General features: G+C 42.0%; 1 protein-coding gene across 1 annotated transcript; it reads right to left on the bottom strand.

Annotated features, from left to right (window-relative positions):
• Positions 1–7,061: 7,061 nt before the first annotated feature.
• On the bottom strand, positions 7,062–7,491 carry LOC103083292 (mitochondrial inner membrane organizing system protein 1-like). Its single transcript, XM_007470495.1, has 2 exons — positions 7,303–7,491; positions 7,062–7,109 (listed from the first exon to the last, which is right to left on the bottom strand). The coding sequence occupies exons 1-2, from the start codon at positions 7,489–7,491 to the stop codon at positions 7,062–7,064; spliced, it is 237 nt and encodes a 78-aa protein (XP_007470557.1).
• Between the last annotated feature and the right edge of the window lie 7,702 nt (positions 7,492–15,193).

Raw genomic sequence — 15,193 nt, 5'->3', positions numbered from 1 at the left:
GAATGGCCTACATCAGCATTTGACGGTTGGTCACTTTCCCTGGGTCTGTCTTTCACCGACATGTATCTAAATCTCTGGCTAGTCCTCCTTAATTTCTTTCTTGGGCTATTTTTCTTCCACCCACCCTTCTGTGTTGATGTTTCCTTTCCCTTTTTCTCTGTGCATTTCTCAATGGTGAGCTAGTATATCACCTACCTAAGGTGTCACCTACGGCTTGTATGCTCACATCTCCCAAGCTCTGTCTCTGGCTCATATGGGTCTTCTGAGATCAGAACCTATAGCTGAGAAAGCATTTCCAAATTCAAACATGCTGGTGAGTTTCAACAGAAAGTCTACCTCTCTTTATCCTCCACACACACAATTTACTTTAGTGGAAGGTACCACCAATCATTCATGCCTTTGAAGAGTTTAAATAGCCTCAAAACTGCCTGTTATTTCAAAGTCTGAAAGAATTGCCATCAAACCATCTGAGCATGAGGCTTTTGTGGGGGAACAGTTCACTGACAGCTTTTACAATTTTTACCCAAATTACTGAGTTAGCCTTCCCATCTTTTCTTCAGTCCAATTTCAGTAAGATGTACTTTCCCAGAAGGCCATTAACTGGCAAGAGTTGCTAAAAGTATTGTTTTATAATTGCTTCCCTTACTTGATCCCGATTTTATGCATTTGTGGTCTCCCATCCCTGTCTTTTTTCTAAAAAGTGATCAAGCTAGTTTGTGGTCTTTTTACTTTGCTTTTCAAAAACCCTAAATCTTGAATTCATTATCAACTCTTCTGTTTTTTTTCCCTTATGTTTTCATTAAGTTTTGTATTAATTTTTCTAGTCTCTCCCCCACCCAAATGCTCGATTCATTTTTGCATGAAGTGTTTAAGGATATGATTATTACTTTGCCTTCAACTTTGACCCTATCCCCTGGGGTTTGATATATAATATCCTCATTATTGTAATTTCCTAGATAGTCTGCAGTTCTAGTTTGATTTCCTTTTTGAAACAAGGAAAAACAGACTTTTTTTTTAACATTTCCGATAGCTTGGGTATTAATATTTTTTTTACTTCAACTTTATTATTTTTAGTTTTATTATAGCTTTAGAATGTGGTTCCTATTTCTCTTCTTGGAAATTATTGAGGTTTTCTTTGTGATCTAATATATTGTAAAATTGTATAAGTTTGCTATTGTTTTTGAAAAGACAGTGTGCAATATTTTCTCTTTTGTTTCAGGATGAAGAATTAGACATACATGTATAAGATCAACCTTGTTCATCCTATTATTCAGACCATTTATATCTGGTTTTTGTTTTTTGGGTTTTGGGGGGTTTTTTTGTTTTTTTTTGTTTGGTCTTACTTGATGATAGTGAGTTAAAATATCTTGCCATTAATGTGTTTCTGCCAGTTTTTTCCTGTTCATGAGAAAGATCTTTTCATTGTGGATTATAAAATTCATCATGATGAAGTGACCCTTATGTATAACTTAGTGAGTTTTCCTTGAATTCAAATTTCTTTGGTTTTAATATTATACACCTTCCCTTGCTTTCTTTTCGTCATCATTCTACTCACCATTTACCTATCATTTTGTTTGTAATTTTATTTTCAGCTTCTCTAAGTCATTTTGTTTTAATACATGGGCATATACTTAGATTTAAAAGATCTATTTTTTAAAATATTTATTTTTAAAAATATTTATTTGTTTATTTTTGGCTGCATTGGGTCTTTGTTGCTGCGTGGGGGCTACTCTTTGTGGTGGTGCGTGGGCTTCTCATTGCGGTGGCTTCTTTTGTTGCAGAGCACGAGCTCTAGGCACGCGGGCTTCAGGAGTTGTGGCATGTGGGCTCCAGTAGTTGTGGCACGTGGGCTCAGTAGTTGTGGCTTGTGTTCTCAGTAGTTGTGGCTCACAGGTTCTAGAGCACAAGCTCAGTAGTTGTGCCACACAGGCTTAGTTGCTCCGCGGCATGTGAGATCTCCCCGAACCAGGGCTCGAACCCGTGTCCCCTGCATTGGTAGGCAGATCCTTAACGACTGTGCCACCAGGGAAGTCTGGATTTTTTCAAATCCAATATGAGAATTCTCACCTTTTAGTTAGGTTATCTGTTTATATTATAAATGATTACATTTAACTGAAAACATATGTGAGTGTATTTTTAATATTTCCTTTCTACTTTTTCTGTTTCTAAACATTTGCTATGTTAACTTTGTTTCTCCTTTGAGTTTAGAAGGCATATAGTCTGTTTGGGTTCCAGTATTTACCTTTATAACTTTAAGTAACTTTAAAGTTATAAAGTAGACTTAAGCCTATTTTTCACAATATATCAATTTCAGTAACACAATCATCCCTCTTTATTTTCTCATATGAAAGATGAGAAAATTAGCACTTTTGGACCACCTATTCTCTTCTTCCCCAATTTTATTTGCTTGTTCTGGAGTTATTCTCCTACTTTATACCATTGTCAATTAAAAATAATTAGCGTCCTCTTTTCCAGGAATTAGAATTCTTGTAATTAGAATGTCTGTCTTATTTAGATGTAATTTATGTTTAATAGATTCAAGACTCAAAGCTGATATTTCATCCTATGACTTCCCCACTTCTGAGTTATTTATTTTTATTTTAACTCTCAGATTACATTCTCAAGTAAATTTTTTTTGCAATTTTATTGAGGTATAATTGAAGCACACCAAACTGCACATATATAAAGTATACAAGATCAGTCTATGTACACACACACACTGTGTGATCAAGATGACAACCCTTTCCATCTGAAAGAAAGCAATGCTCAATACGGAGGACTGACAACCCAAATATTCAATATACAGTTAATTCTGTAGACCTAAAAAATATAGTAGAACAAAATGAGTAGATAAAAAACTAAAAGGTATAATAAAACCCAGAATTTCCTGAAATGAAGGAAAACATACATTTGAACATCAATAGAGTCCTTCATTATTTAGGACAAAAATAATAAAGAACTGTAAATTCTGAGTGAAATTATTGAACGGGCAAGGTTAAAAGAAATATGGCAAAAATAAAGTTATATACTAAAAGAAAATTAGTCTAACTTCAGATCTCTCCTTAGCAATTTTAAATGAAAGAAGAAACTGGAGCACTGTCTAATGAGTGTTTTGTTTGAGGGGTTGTGTATGACCCAATTTTCCATACCCAGTCAAGTTATCATTGCTATGACAAGGCAACAGAAATATGTTATCAAATGGTCAAGAATTCATGAACTATATCATTCGTATAGTCTTCTCTAAAATATACTTGACTGAAGCTAACACCATAACAAATGGTGAAAGACAGCTGATTTCTCTGAGACTGGGAATAAAGCAAGGATTCTCACTTTCAACAATTCTATTCAACATTGTTCTGGAGGTTACACACATTGCAATAAAGCAAGAAAAGGACATGGAGACATAATGATAAGCAGTGACAAAGTATAATTATCCTTGTTTGTATTTTCATATAACATTGTATATGTATAACAATATACAATGTATATGTATACCATATAACAATACATATACAGTGTATATATAACATACAACACTGTATAAGTTTAAGGTGTACATGTTGATTTGATTTGATACATTTATATATTGCAGTATGATTACCACCATAGCTCTAGCTAACACCTTTATCATATCACATAATTGTATTTTTTGTGTGTGTGGTGAGAACATTAAGATCTGTCTAGAGTTTTCTATAAAGGGAACCACAGAGTAGTTACTTGGGGATGAGGGTGGAGAGAGGGATAGGTTGCAAAGAGGCATGACTAAATTTTTGGAGATGTTTATTATCTTGATTGTTCAAAAATAATATTGGTGGAATTTCTCTTTCCTGTGTTCCTGAGCACTATTTGACCCTTCCCTTTGGCATTTATTTTGGAATGTGAGATGCTAATAATTTCTGTTCTCTGTTTAGATCTTCAGCTGCCTGAGGATTTGGAAGGAGGACCAAGGTTATGTACAGCTGCATTCTGGAAACTCTGGCCCTGTGGTTTCTCTCTGAACTTGTTGACTCTACTGGGAGCTGGGATGATGTCTTCTCTTGCTCTGTGCATGTGGGGTTACCCTTGGATTTCAGTTTGCTCTTCTGCTTTGGTTTGAGAAGTTGAGTTGGAGTGATGCCTTGTAGGCTGGTTTGTAAGATTTTTCTTCTGTCTATTAGCACTTGTTTCATCCAACAGTTGCCACTTGTCTGCAGCTTCCAGATCTTCCTAGTGAGGAAAGGAGGGCATCTTTGAGGAGTTGACATCTGAGAAGGAGCATGAATGAAGGAAAGGAATAAGCCATTTGAAGATTTAGGGAGAGAGCACTCCAGGTAGAAGAAACAGCAGATGAAGAAGTCCAGAGCTGTGAAAAAGCTTGATGCTGCTTTAGTTGAGAGCCTTTTCTTTAAGCCTTGATGCTGATCTGCAATGGTAGAACATTCTAAGCAGTCACTCCCCGTTCTTCTCCCGCACAATCCCTGGGAACCTCCAATCTGAATGGGCTGGTCCAGCAGGGAACACACACAGCACATGTGGTCTATCTATACAATGGAATATTATTTGGCCATAAAAAGGAATGAAGTTCTGATACATGCCCAATGTGGATGAATCTTGAAGACATCATGCAGTTTCATATAAATGCAATCATACAATATGTGACATTTTGTGTCTGGCTTCTTTTACTTAGCATGTTTTCTTTGAGGTTCAACCACATTGAAGCATGTATTCCTACCTTATTCCTTTTTGTGTCTGAGTAATACTCCACTGTACAAACACACCATATTTTGTTTATCTATTCATCTGTTAATGGGCATTTGGATTGTTTCCACATTTTGGCAACTGTGAGTAATGCTGCTATGAACATTCATGTACAAAGATTTGTTTATCTGTTTTCTTTTCTTTTTTTTTTTTGAGTATCTATTTTCAGTTATTTTGGGTATATACCTAGGAGTGAAATTGCTGAGTCATTATTACATTTTAATTAGAAGGATTCTCTTCTCTTCAAAATGTGTTGGTTACAATTTTCTGTGGCTTCCTGTAAGATTCCCATCCATCATTTCACACTTTCTCAATTATCCAGTCTCACGTACTTGAAATGCTCAAATAGAACCCATGGACTCTAAGGTGTGTGCTGGTAGAGTTTCTTCATCCTATAAGACCTGAGCCCTCATACACTGCTTTGGCTTTGCAGTGTCGTATTTCAGGAGTGGAAAAAGTAGATGGCTGGAATGGAAAAAGCACATAAAAGAGGAGGATTGCTATGCCAATGTAGCCTAGCCAACATGGAAGGGCAGACAAGAGACTGAATTTAACTCAAGCTCCAAAGACAGCTTCTGGGCTGAGCCCTCTCCCAAGAATGTTCTTCAGTTGGGTAGGCTACCAAGTGGTGTAGGACCCAAGTAACTCTTGGTGCCCTTTTCCTTGCACATTCAGGTACTTGAAGTTGCTGAGGTAGCAGTCATTTACATGGTAGTATGAATCAATGCTGGTTTGCTGACTTTCCAGGGAGGGACTCATGCCTCCTGCCTTCCCTGCTCCCCTCCAGTTAAAACACAGACATATTTTCAGCCTAGGGCTGTGCCAGGTCTCACACACATGACAGTGAATGAGATGGGCAAAATCTCTGTCCTGAAGGACCTGGAATCTAACAGAGAAGTCAAGAAAAAAATGCATGTGCAAATTAAGAAAACAATCACACATTCTGAGGAGGCCTATGAGAGGAGTTCACAGTGTGCTGAGACAGAGACTAACAAGGATATAGGGCTGCTTTGGATGAGAAGGAGCCAGTTATTCTTTCTATATGATCTGGATTGTTTTTTCTCTCTGGGAATTTTTTTTTTTAAGTACTTTGCTTCTTTTACTTTGATGTTCTGAAATTTCATGGGGCTGTATCTCATTTAATAGTGTAAATTTTCATTTATTCATTCTATGTGACACTTGTTAAGCCCTTTCAAATTTGGAAATGCATGTCTCCCTCAGTCCCAGGAAAGTTTTTTCATCATTTTTTCCCACTCATCCATTTTCTTTATTGCTTTCGGGAACTCCTGATTGTCAGATGTTTGACCTACAATGATGTTTTGTGTCTTTCATACATTTTATACGATGTTTTCTAGTTCATGGTGCCCTTTTATTTGTATTTTAATCTTTGCTACACTCTGGAGCATTTTCTCTACTATATGTTCCAATCCCTCTACTTAAATGTTAAAAATGTAACATTAGAAAAATTTTATCTTGAGAGCCTTTTCCATTTTCTCAATCTTTCTCATGGCATTCTGTTGTGATGGATGGAATAAGATCCTGCATTCTCTGAGAACAGAGAATACGGATTTTAAAACCTTCTCTTCTCTTCCCTGAACTATCAGTTTCCTCGGGTGTCAGTTTTTTCTCCTTATTTATCTTTTCTCTCTGTTTCATGCTGCAGGCTTTCCTCAAGTGTCTGGTGCTTCTCTGAAGTGTAAGGCAATACAGAAACTGGCAGGGAGTGCTACTTACATAAGCTGGGTTTATCGAAAGGAAAGCTTCCCTTTACCCAGACGGAGTAGGAAGCTGGTCTCATCCCAAGGACTTCTCAAATGCCTGAAAGTAGAAGCTGACACCTACACTCCCTGCCTCTTCCCTGGTAATCATTCTCTCCCCGGACAGTTTGTTCATTGCTTTAGGAGGACCTTCTGTGTGCGTGTGGTAGGGCTGGGGGGAGTCAATAAACAAGTAACCCCCTTGCATTTTGCATTTTCACCTCCACTCTTCTCTTCCTTCTCTTCTGCTCTTTGTCAGCCTTCATGTTGAATATCCCTAGGGTCTGCCCTAGGTCAGGTCCATCTTTTTTTCGTTTCTTTTTTTTTTTGGCCTATTTTCGTTTAATTTATTTCTTTTAAGACCACCTCCTTGCAATTTCCAGAGACAAAATACAAAACAAGAAACAGACTTTGTTTCAAATACATACACAGTGTGCTGGAGTTTAAAGCATTACTGATAACGTTGTCACAGAAGGGTGTCAGCTTACTCCAGGGCACTTCAGTATATTCCTGAGGAATAAACGATTTCTCTCTTTCCCTCCCGCCGGGATGTTCTCAGATGTTAAGTCACTGCTGCTGCTCTTTGACATCTTTTCCATGTAGAAGATATGGAACCTGCAGCAGCAGGGGGTGGCGGTGGTGGGATGAACTGGGAGATTGGGATTGACATGTATACACTGATGTGTTTTAAATGGATGACTAATAAGAATCCGCTGTATAAAAAAATAAAAATAAAAGAGGTTAAAATGCCACTTAAACGTATTAAAATGTGTTCAACTGACAAAAAAAAAAAAAAAAAAAATGGAGCCTGACAATCATGCTGACAGTTGGAGCAGGCCATTCCCAATCCCATTCCAGAACCAAAGGCTAATGGCCACATTCTTCTTTTAAAGAAGGTAAGTGAGAAAACAAGTCCTAAGGCAAAACCAGTACCTATCTTCCCGACGGCATCTGCCAAGCACCGGTCCCACTTCCTGTTGAGCTCTGAATCCGACATGTTCCCCACCCTCAGTTCCAGCTTTCCGGACCGTCGGGCCCTGCTCTCAAACCCCTGGGGCCCTTCTTCTTAACTGTAGACTCTCCGCCTGTATTCTCAGCTGTGTCCACCACCACCATCACACTTGATATCGTCAATCCTTTAACTTTTAGGTGTTCACAGGTAGTGGTATCTCATTGTGTTTGAAACAGAACCAGATTTGATTTTTAAAAAAAAGCAAAGGCAGGTATTATTCTTACGCTTGGGTATTATAGAGCAATTCATAATGCCTACAAAGGTGAATGATGAATTTCATGGCAGAAATATCTATGGAGCTATGGATGGAAAAGAGACCATCCCTCCTGCTGAGAGGGTTGTCTGGGCAGAGGGCGGGGCTCAAGGACTCCCAAGTGCATCACTGGGTCTCTCCCTTCCCACAGCCTCCTCACTGTCCCGGGACCCCGCTGCCCATGTTCAGCAAGGTCACAATGAGCTCTTCCCCAAGGCAGGTGCCAGCTTCCCCAGACACCTGGTGAAGCCACTAGACCAAAACTCTCCAGTGATTGCCTGGCTTCTTGCTATTTATTATGCTGGATAGGAAACCTATGCAAATGCTTTATTTTGGAAAAATGCCTGGGATGACTAAAACCACCCCAGACCTCCCCCGAGCTGCAGGAGCCCTGGCGGGACGGAGAGCTCGAGCCGGTCAATCATTTACTCAGCAGGGATGGGAGGGTGGCGAGCTTTTGAATAGAAAGTCCCTCAGGAGAAAAGAATTAAGGAGTATGTTGTGCTGAGCTTTCCTGGGGCAAAGCTGGCACAGCAAGAGGTGCCATCATCCCAGGTGATCCGCCCCCAGGGGCTTGGCCCTCCCTGATTGACGAGGTGACCTCCACTGGCCTTTCTCAGGCAGGAAATGGGCTGTTTGCTAATGCCTTTCCCCAGCCACACACACCTGTGAAAGCCAGTTGGTGGTACTTTAAAATAATTTACTAGAATGAAATTTCTGTGTTTTCCTTTGGGTACTTGCCCAGAAAATGGCTTTGTGCTTTTTGATTCAAGAAAAGGCTTCAAATATTACAGGACCTCAGATTTCAATCTCTCCTCTCTCTCTCTCTCTCTCTCTCTCACAGACTCACACACACACACACACACACACACACACACACACACACACTCCTGTGTCTCTTGGGTGGGAGTGAGGGTACTATAGCAGAAGCGAGATGGCTTTTCCTTTTAATCCTCGAAGTCTTAGCTAAACCTGTTTCCCTCACTTGTCCCCCGACTCCAGCCCCTGCCACCGGGACTTCCTCAGCTTGCTGCCCCCTCTCCCCACACTGTTCAGCTTCAGAGCATCGCCAGCTCTAATCTCATTTGTCTGAAATGGACGCTTCCTGAATAAGAAATGTGTGATGGGTTTGCCTTTGCTGTCGGCCTACTTCGGTTTAGCAAGCTGCCTCTCCAGCCCTCCTGTGAGAGGACCAAGCAAAGCGCAGCCAGTGGTCCCTGGGCTGAAACCCACGACTTGGGTATCAGGTGCCTGGTGCTTCTCCGGCCACCGGGAGGAGCTCCCTGTTCGGTTTATCGCTGATGGGAACAGTGCCTTTGGGGTGTTAAAAGGAAAGCCACAGGCCCCAGATAGCATCACTTGTGCTAAAAGCCCATGATACCAAAGCTGGTCAGCACCATCACGTGGGTCCTCTTCATTCCCCTCCAACCCTCCCCAGAGGAAGAGGAGGCAATCTGTGCGATCAAACCCGTGTTATCCAATGCTCTGCGGTGACCTAAATGGGAAGGAAATCCAAAAAAAGAGGGGATATATGTATACGTATAGCTGATTCACTTTGCTGTACGGTAGAAACTAACACAACATTGTAAAGCAACTACACTCCAATAAAAATAAAAATAAAAAACCCACAAACCCTTGTCATCGCCCCCACCCCAAAGATATACTGACTTAAAAAGAATCCTTTCTTTTCTCTTGCTAGTAGCTCCCTCACTCCACCCTTCTCCTATGAAAGCCTGCCATCATGTACAATCCCTCTGAGCCTGCTTCTAGTTGCTCGCTGGGATGCTGCCTAACTCATGAATCACCTAGTAAAACCGATTAGATCTTTCAGATTTACTCGGTTGGACTTTGGTTTTTGACAGGAGTGGTACAATTCATCCCCTCAGGGCACTGAGATGGCGCTTCCTGCACAAATGACAGAAGTTCCAGGTTTATCACTGTGTTCACTGGACACATAGAGGAAGGGGTGTTCTGAGAATTAATGGAGGACCCAGGCTTCTGCTGTCTTCAGGAATGGTGCTCGGTTTCACCCTGCTGTCCTGTAGTCCCCACCCCAGATGTACACACTTAACACCCTCTGGGTCCCCGGGGAGCAATTAGGGATTATTTTAATGAACTCTTGCTTACATGCGGAAGGAAAATTGAACTTCCGGTTGCGTGAATGTCTTCTCATCCTCAGGGGGCTTTAAGTGTCTTCAAGTCACCTGAGCAAGCTGCTTTACTTTTTTTTTTTTTTTGGTATTTCAACCCTTGTAACTTTGAAAATTACAGATATTTTCACATCAAATTACAATTGTTGCAAATTTCTTAAAATATCCTTTATGCTTATTATTGCTTTGAAATTGCAGTATTTATTAGACTTCCCCTGCTGGATAATGTCATTTTGTGCATTAGTAAAGGAGTACAAATATTACTATGCCATCGTTTTAAAACATTTCCATAACACATTTCAGTATAATGGTTTCCTCTTGAAATCTTACATATTTACCTTTTTCCCTTTATATGAAGAGTATTGATCTGAGGTGAGTCCATGATCACCACACCTCTCTAGGGGTGCATAGTATAAACCTCGGCGAGAAGACCCTGTTCTATTATCCAAGGAGAAATCTGTAACTAGGGTTGTTTTAATGTTTATGCAGAAGGAGCAGGAACATGCATGTTTTTCTGGAAGGGTTATCGCGACCTTACAGACTGGAAATGAGAATTCTCTAATGTGTGTAAGTCTCCCTGCCCAGCAGTCTACTCCTCCCACGGAGCAGTCCTCAGCCAGTGCCTTTCTTTCCGAAGCCCCGTTTCCTCATCTGTTAAATGCAGCTGCTCATATACTGCCTAAGTTACTGTGAAGATACAAAGAGGTGACTGAACACCGCTCCCTTCTCCTCGGCTTCCAGAACCTCCCAGTTTGGTCCTCCTTGCTCACGGGGTGCTCCTCTTCTGGTTGCCTTGCTGGACGCCCCCCGTCCTCCCAGCCTCCGAATGTGAAACCCTCAGCAGCCCTTGGCTTCTTTGGTTGCTCATCTGTGTTCAAGTCCCCTGAGACCCTTTCTAGCTGCATATGGCTAATTGTGTCCTGGGCTGAGGCTCCCACATTAATCTGTCCCTCAACTCCAGCTTCACACATCTAAGGGCCCCAATCGCCATCTCCACTTGAGGTGGCTCAGACCAAACACATGGAAAACAAACAAAATCTACCTTTACCAGAACACTTTCCTTCCAGAATCTCCTTCTTTCAGAAGACGGTGAACCCATTCTGCCAGTTGATCCAGTCCCAAATCTTGGCATCAACATTTAAGCCTCTTTCTTTTCACACCCCACAACCAAGCCATCGGTAAATTTTATCAACTCTACTTTCAGGCACATCCCAACCTCTTCCCACCTCCACGGCTGCCTCTTAGTCCAGATCTCCATCTCATGCCCGACTGTCACCATCTACGCTGTTCCCCTCTACCTGGAAGCAAACAAGCACAGAGGGTCCACGGCAGGGAGAAGCAGGGAGGCATGTGGCAACGCTTTGGGGCTTTGGGGCCGGGCATTTAGGGTGCAGATCCTGGCCCCATCTTTGGTTTATAACTATCAAGTAATGGACCATTATACAAATGGTGAATGTGCCGTAGTTTTCAAATTATTTCCACTTAGGGCAACAGTGACTGCTACGAAAGTAGAATTCTCTGGGGGATTTCAGAGCCTTTTGATTTCAAAAGACTTAACCCAGGAAAGCAATTAGGGTGTCTTATCCAAGAAGGGGGACGTTCTGGTGCTTTGAGTATAGGAGAGGCGTGGATCCGTTTCAGGAAGTGGCTTCCCAGAGACTGAGCCTGGGACTAAGGGTTCCTCAGGTTAGAAGATTCCAGTGCCCATTCACACACACGGCCTGGGAGGGGCTGGGGCATGACATGGGTGACCGTGAGGGTGGATGGGCTGTGGCCTGGGAGCAGCATCAGGGGCCCCAGGCTGTGAAGGAACCAGCACCTGGCAGTCAGCAGGTAACCAGAGCGACCCCAAGGACTAAAGGCTGGGCCTCACCCCTTCCCCAAGTCCAGGGCCTCCATTAGTGCTGGGGCCCTGAGCCCTCCTAAATGCTGGGGAGGGAACAAGGAAACGTGGTTGGCTTTAGACCTCTGGATCAGAGCCAAATTTGATTTGATTTAGGGAAGCAAAGACATACAGTATTCTTTATCCCATGAGGGTCATATTGTAATTTACATTCATGACAACATTTTCCTGGAAAACATCAGAATCTGACTCATGTTTCCTTTTTATTTTGAAATTTGGGGTTGCATGTTGTACCTCGAAAGGAGACCGTACTTTGTTCAAAACAGCCTTGGTTATGACTGCCTAGTCCCAAAGAGATGGGCAGAGGCAGGCATCTACCTGATGGCCCTGGTGATTGTAATGTGATGAAAAAGGGGACCACAGGACCTGAGCTCTTGTCTTAGGGGTGAATGAGAGTAAAAGAGCCAGAGGAAACTGGGAACAGCGTTCTCACACCCTGTATCTTGAAGGAGGGAATGAAGGTCTTATTTGGATGTACTTCCTACAGTTGGTGGGTCAGCTGTAGGTCGGAGCCATCCGTGTGTCACTTCCTGTGTGTCACTTCCTGCTTTCTATGGGGATTCAAACTTGCACCTATGGGTCTGATATCACATTTCCTCTAATCCAGCCAGAACCCAGTTAACAGAAGCTTTGTGGAGTAATGGTTCTAGAAAGAACTAAATATGGTCATGAAACAATTCACTTAATTATTTGGAAATAGTCTGGACATGAAATTAATTAGCTTATAGGTCATGCTTGTACTTGAGTGAATGTATTTCCTCCCTGCTTACCTGTCTGGGTTCAAATCCTGGGTCTTTTGCTCACTAGCTCTGTGAGCTATTTTAAATTATTAAAATAATTTAATCTCTACGCACTTTGACTTCCTCCTTTGTAAAATGGGGTTAAAATGAGTATTTATCTCATTGGGTTCTCATGTATCTCTTTGGACCAAATTAGTAAGTAAAAGGTATTCCTGGAACATAGTAAGTGCTTAATAAATTATAATCACTAATATTATTAGTCTTTCACCTGAGTAGGAGAGAGGAACATATTTTACTTTAGTAGTGACAGAATTCAGAGAAAGAGTTTGATAAGAGCTATTTTAGAAAGAAATATTGCCATTTGCAGCAACACGGATGGGCCTAGAGATTATCATACTAAGTGAAGTAAGTCAGACAAAGACAAATATTATACAATGTCACTTATATGTGGAATCTGAAAAAATAATACAAACAAGTCTATATACAAAACAGACTCACAGACATAAGAAACAAACTTATGGTTATCAAAGGGAAGGGGGGAGACAAATTAGGAGTCTGGGGTTAACAGATACAAACTACGATACATAAAATAGATAAGCCACAAGGATTTACTGTATAGCACAGGGAACTATGTTCAATATCTTATAATAACCCATAATGGAAAATAATCTGAAAAAAATATAGCTGAATCACTTCGCTAGACACCTGAAACTAATAAAATATTGTAAATTAACTATACTTCGAATTTTAAAAAGCTATTTTATCTTTAAATTTGTAATCGGTCTACTAACTAGAATAACATCACTAAACACATTCTAGATTGTGACCATCAAGTAAAGACTGACAGAATATCATTTCGTTTTAAGAAGATTTTGTTTCTCTTCTTTATAGATTCAGATTTGTTTTTATAATTTAAAGAGTAGGTTAAAATTGCTTGTTTCATCATAAATAAATGATGACCTTTCTGATCTAAATCCCTGACCTAAATAGGATGGCACATCCCCAGCCCTCTTAGCTTCTGCGGGGCTAGACAGAGGCTAAAATGTGTGGTGCCCCCTCCTTCCAAACAGAAGCGGCCCCTGTTGCTTGGGGTCTAGAGGTCAGCACAAAATAGAAAAGAAATATGTATGTGAAGGATTCTTCCTTAAACCCTGACTTTTCAATGTTGCTAGAAGATTCTCCTGTTGCTAGATCTCATCAATGGTGCAGTTTATTAGGTGTAACTGGTGAAGCTTAAAGGAATCAGAAGAGGATCGTGGGGTGTACGCACATTACTGGTGAGAGCCTCTGCCCACGTGGGAAGCACGTGGCAGCTGGGCTTCTTGTCACCACCTCGGTGGCCTGGAGGACCAGGTCAGGAGGAGGCATGAAGTCAGGGGAGCTCAAGCAACTTCCAGCCTTGCTGGATCCATAGTTGCAGGGCTGAGGCCCGTCTGACCTCCTAATCCTTGCCCGGGAGCCTCCCCTTCTACCTCCCTGATCCCGGGGCCAGAGTCTCACCAGGCCACGCCACGCCAGTAAGCCCAGCCACGTGTGGCTAACCCTCTGTGGCTCGCTTCCCTGCAGACAGTGACAGATGGAGCCCTTGGTGGCCCTATTCTAAGACCCCTTGAGAATGGTGGGGCTTCACGTAACAGACCTCAGACTCAGCCCTTCCACACGGCAGGGTATTTCCTTCCGTGTTCACAGCCTGAGGCTGGGGCAGAGGCATGAGCAGACTCCCTGGGCTAACGGGGGAGCAGCGTGTGTGTGTGTGTGTGTGTGTGTGTGTGTGTGTGTGTGTGTGTGTGATTTAGATCACAGCCCCAAAAGCAACATCAGTGTCCTTAAATAGGTCAGGCCTCATCTGGCCCTCGCAGCAGTTCTTTCCAGCTAAAAGAGCAGTCAGCAGCCCTTGTACCTGCTCTGATGTCAGCTGCCATCATACTTCTATTCCCAGAAAAGAAGCCAGTGACATTCTGTGCTTGGGGTGAGCAGCCTTCCTAACTGGGCCTCTTGTCAATGCCTGGAAAGCCAGGTGTACAGGCGTGTTTCACTTTGCCTTTTTTTTTCCTTCTGACTTTGGCTGCCTTACTAGTGGGGGCCGACTGCTCACTGGTGGAAAATGACATTGTCCTTCTTTTGCGGTGTATGGCAATTATCTTTTTTTCAAGGAAGCCCTGTACCTCCTGCCTTGCCTCTGAGATGCAGCCAGGATAGGGCAACAGTTTTTGGTGATGTTGCTCCAGCATCTTCTGGATGAACATCGGCCCAGCCCTCCTCTGATTTTCCTGTCCTGTGTGGGCAGAGCCCGGAGGTGTGCTGACTATGGTTACCAGCATCTTAGCAGACAGAATAAGGGTCTGGAAACAGACACGAATATTGTCAGTTTCAGAGACAACCCGCATCCAAAAGGTTTATTCCTGGCTTGCAAACAAACCCCACTGACCAAACTCCCAAGTCACTTTTTATTCAGCTGTCATTAAATCACCCACAGAAATACATATAATAAATACAAAAACAGGAAGGATTTTTTTGTTGTTGTTGTTAGTCTTTGGTATGTAGAGCTTTTCTCCTCAACTTATCTCCCCGCCTTCCCTGCAACCTAAGCCCATTTCCTCAGGTTCGTATTATTCCTTTGGACACCAAAGCAGCCCAGAAG

This window comes from Lipotes vexillifer, unplaced genomic scaffold, assembly GCF_000442215.2.
Source record: "Lipotes vexillifer unplaced genomic scaffold, Lipotes_vexillifer_v1.1 scaffold402, whole genome shotgun sequence".
Classification (NCBI taxonomy): Eukaryota; Metazoa; Chordata; class Mammalia; order Artiodactyla; family Lipotidae; genus Lipotes; species Lipotes vexillifer.
The sequence above is the reverse complement of the archived record's forward strand: the minus strand, read 5'-3'. Positions and strand labels throughout refer to the sequence as shown.

Excerpts from the sequence above, each read along its gene's own strand:
- LOC103083292 (XM_007470495.1), bottom strand. The coding sequence starts at position 7,491 with ATGTCGGATTCAGAGCTCAACAGGAAGTGGGACCGGTGCTTGGCAGAT. Across the intron at positions 7,110-7,302 it reads ACTGTCAGCATGATTGTCAG|GTTCCATATCTTCTACATGG; the intron begins GCTCCATTTTTT and ends CTGCTGCTGCAG.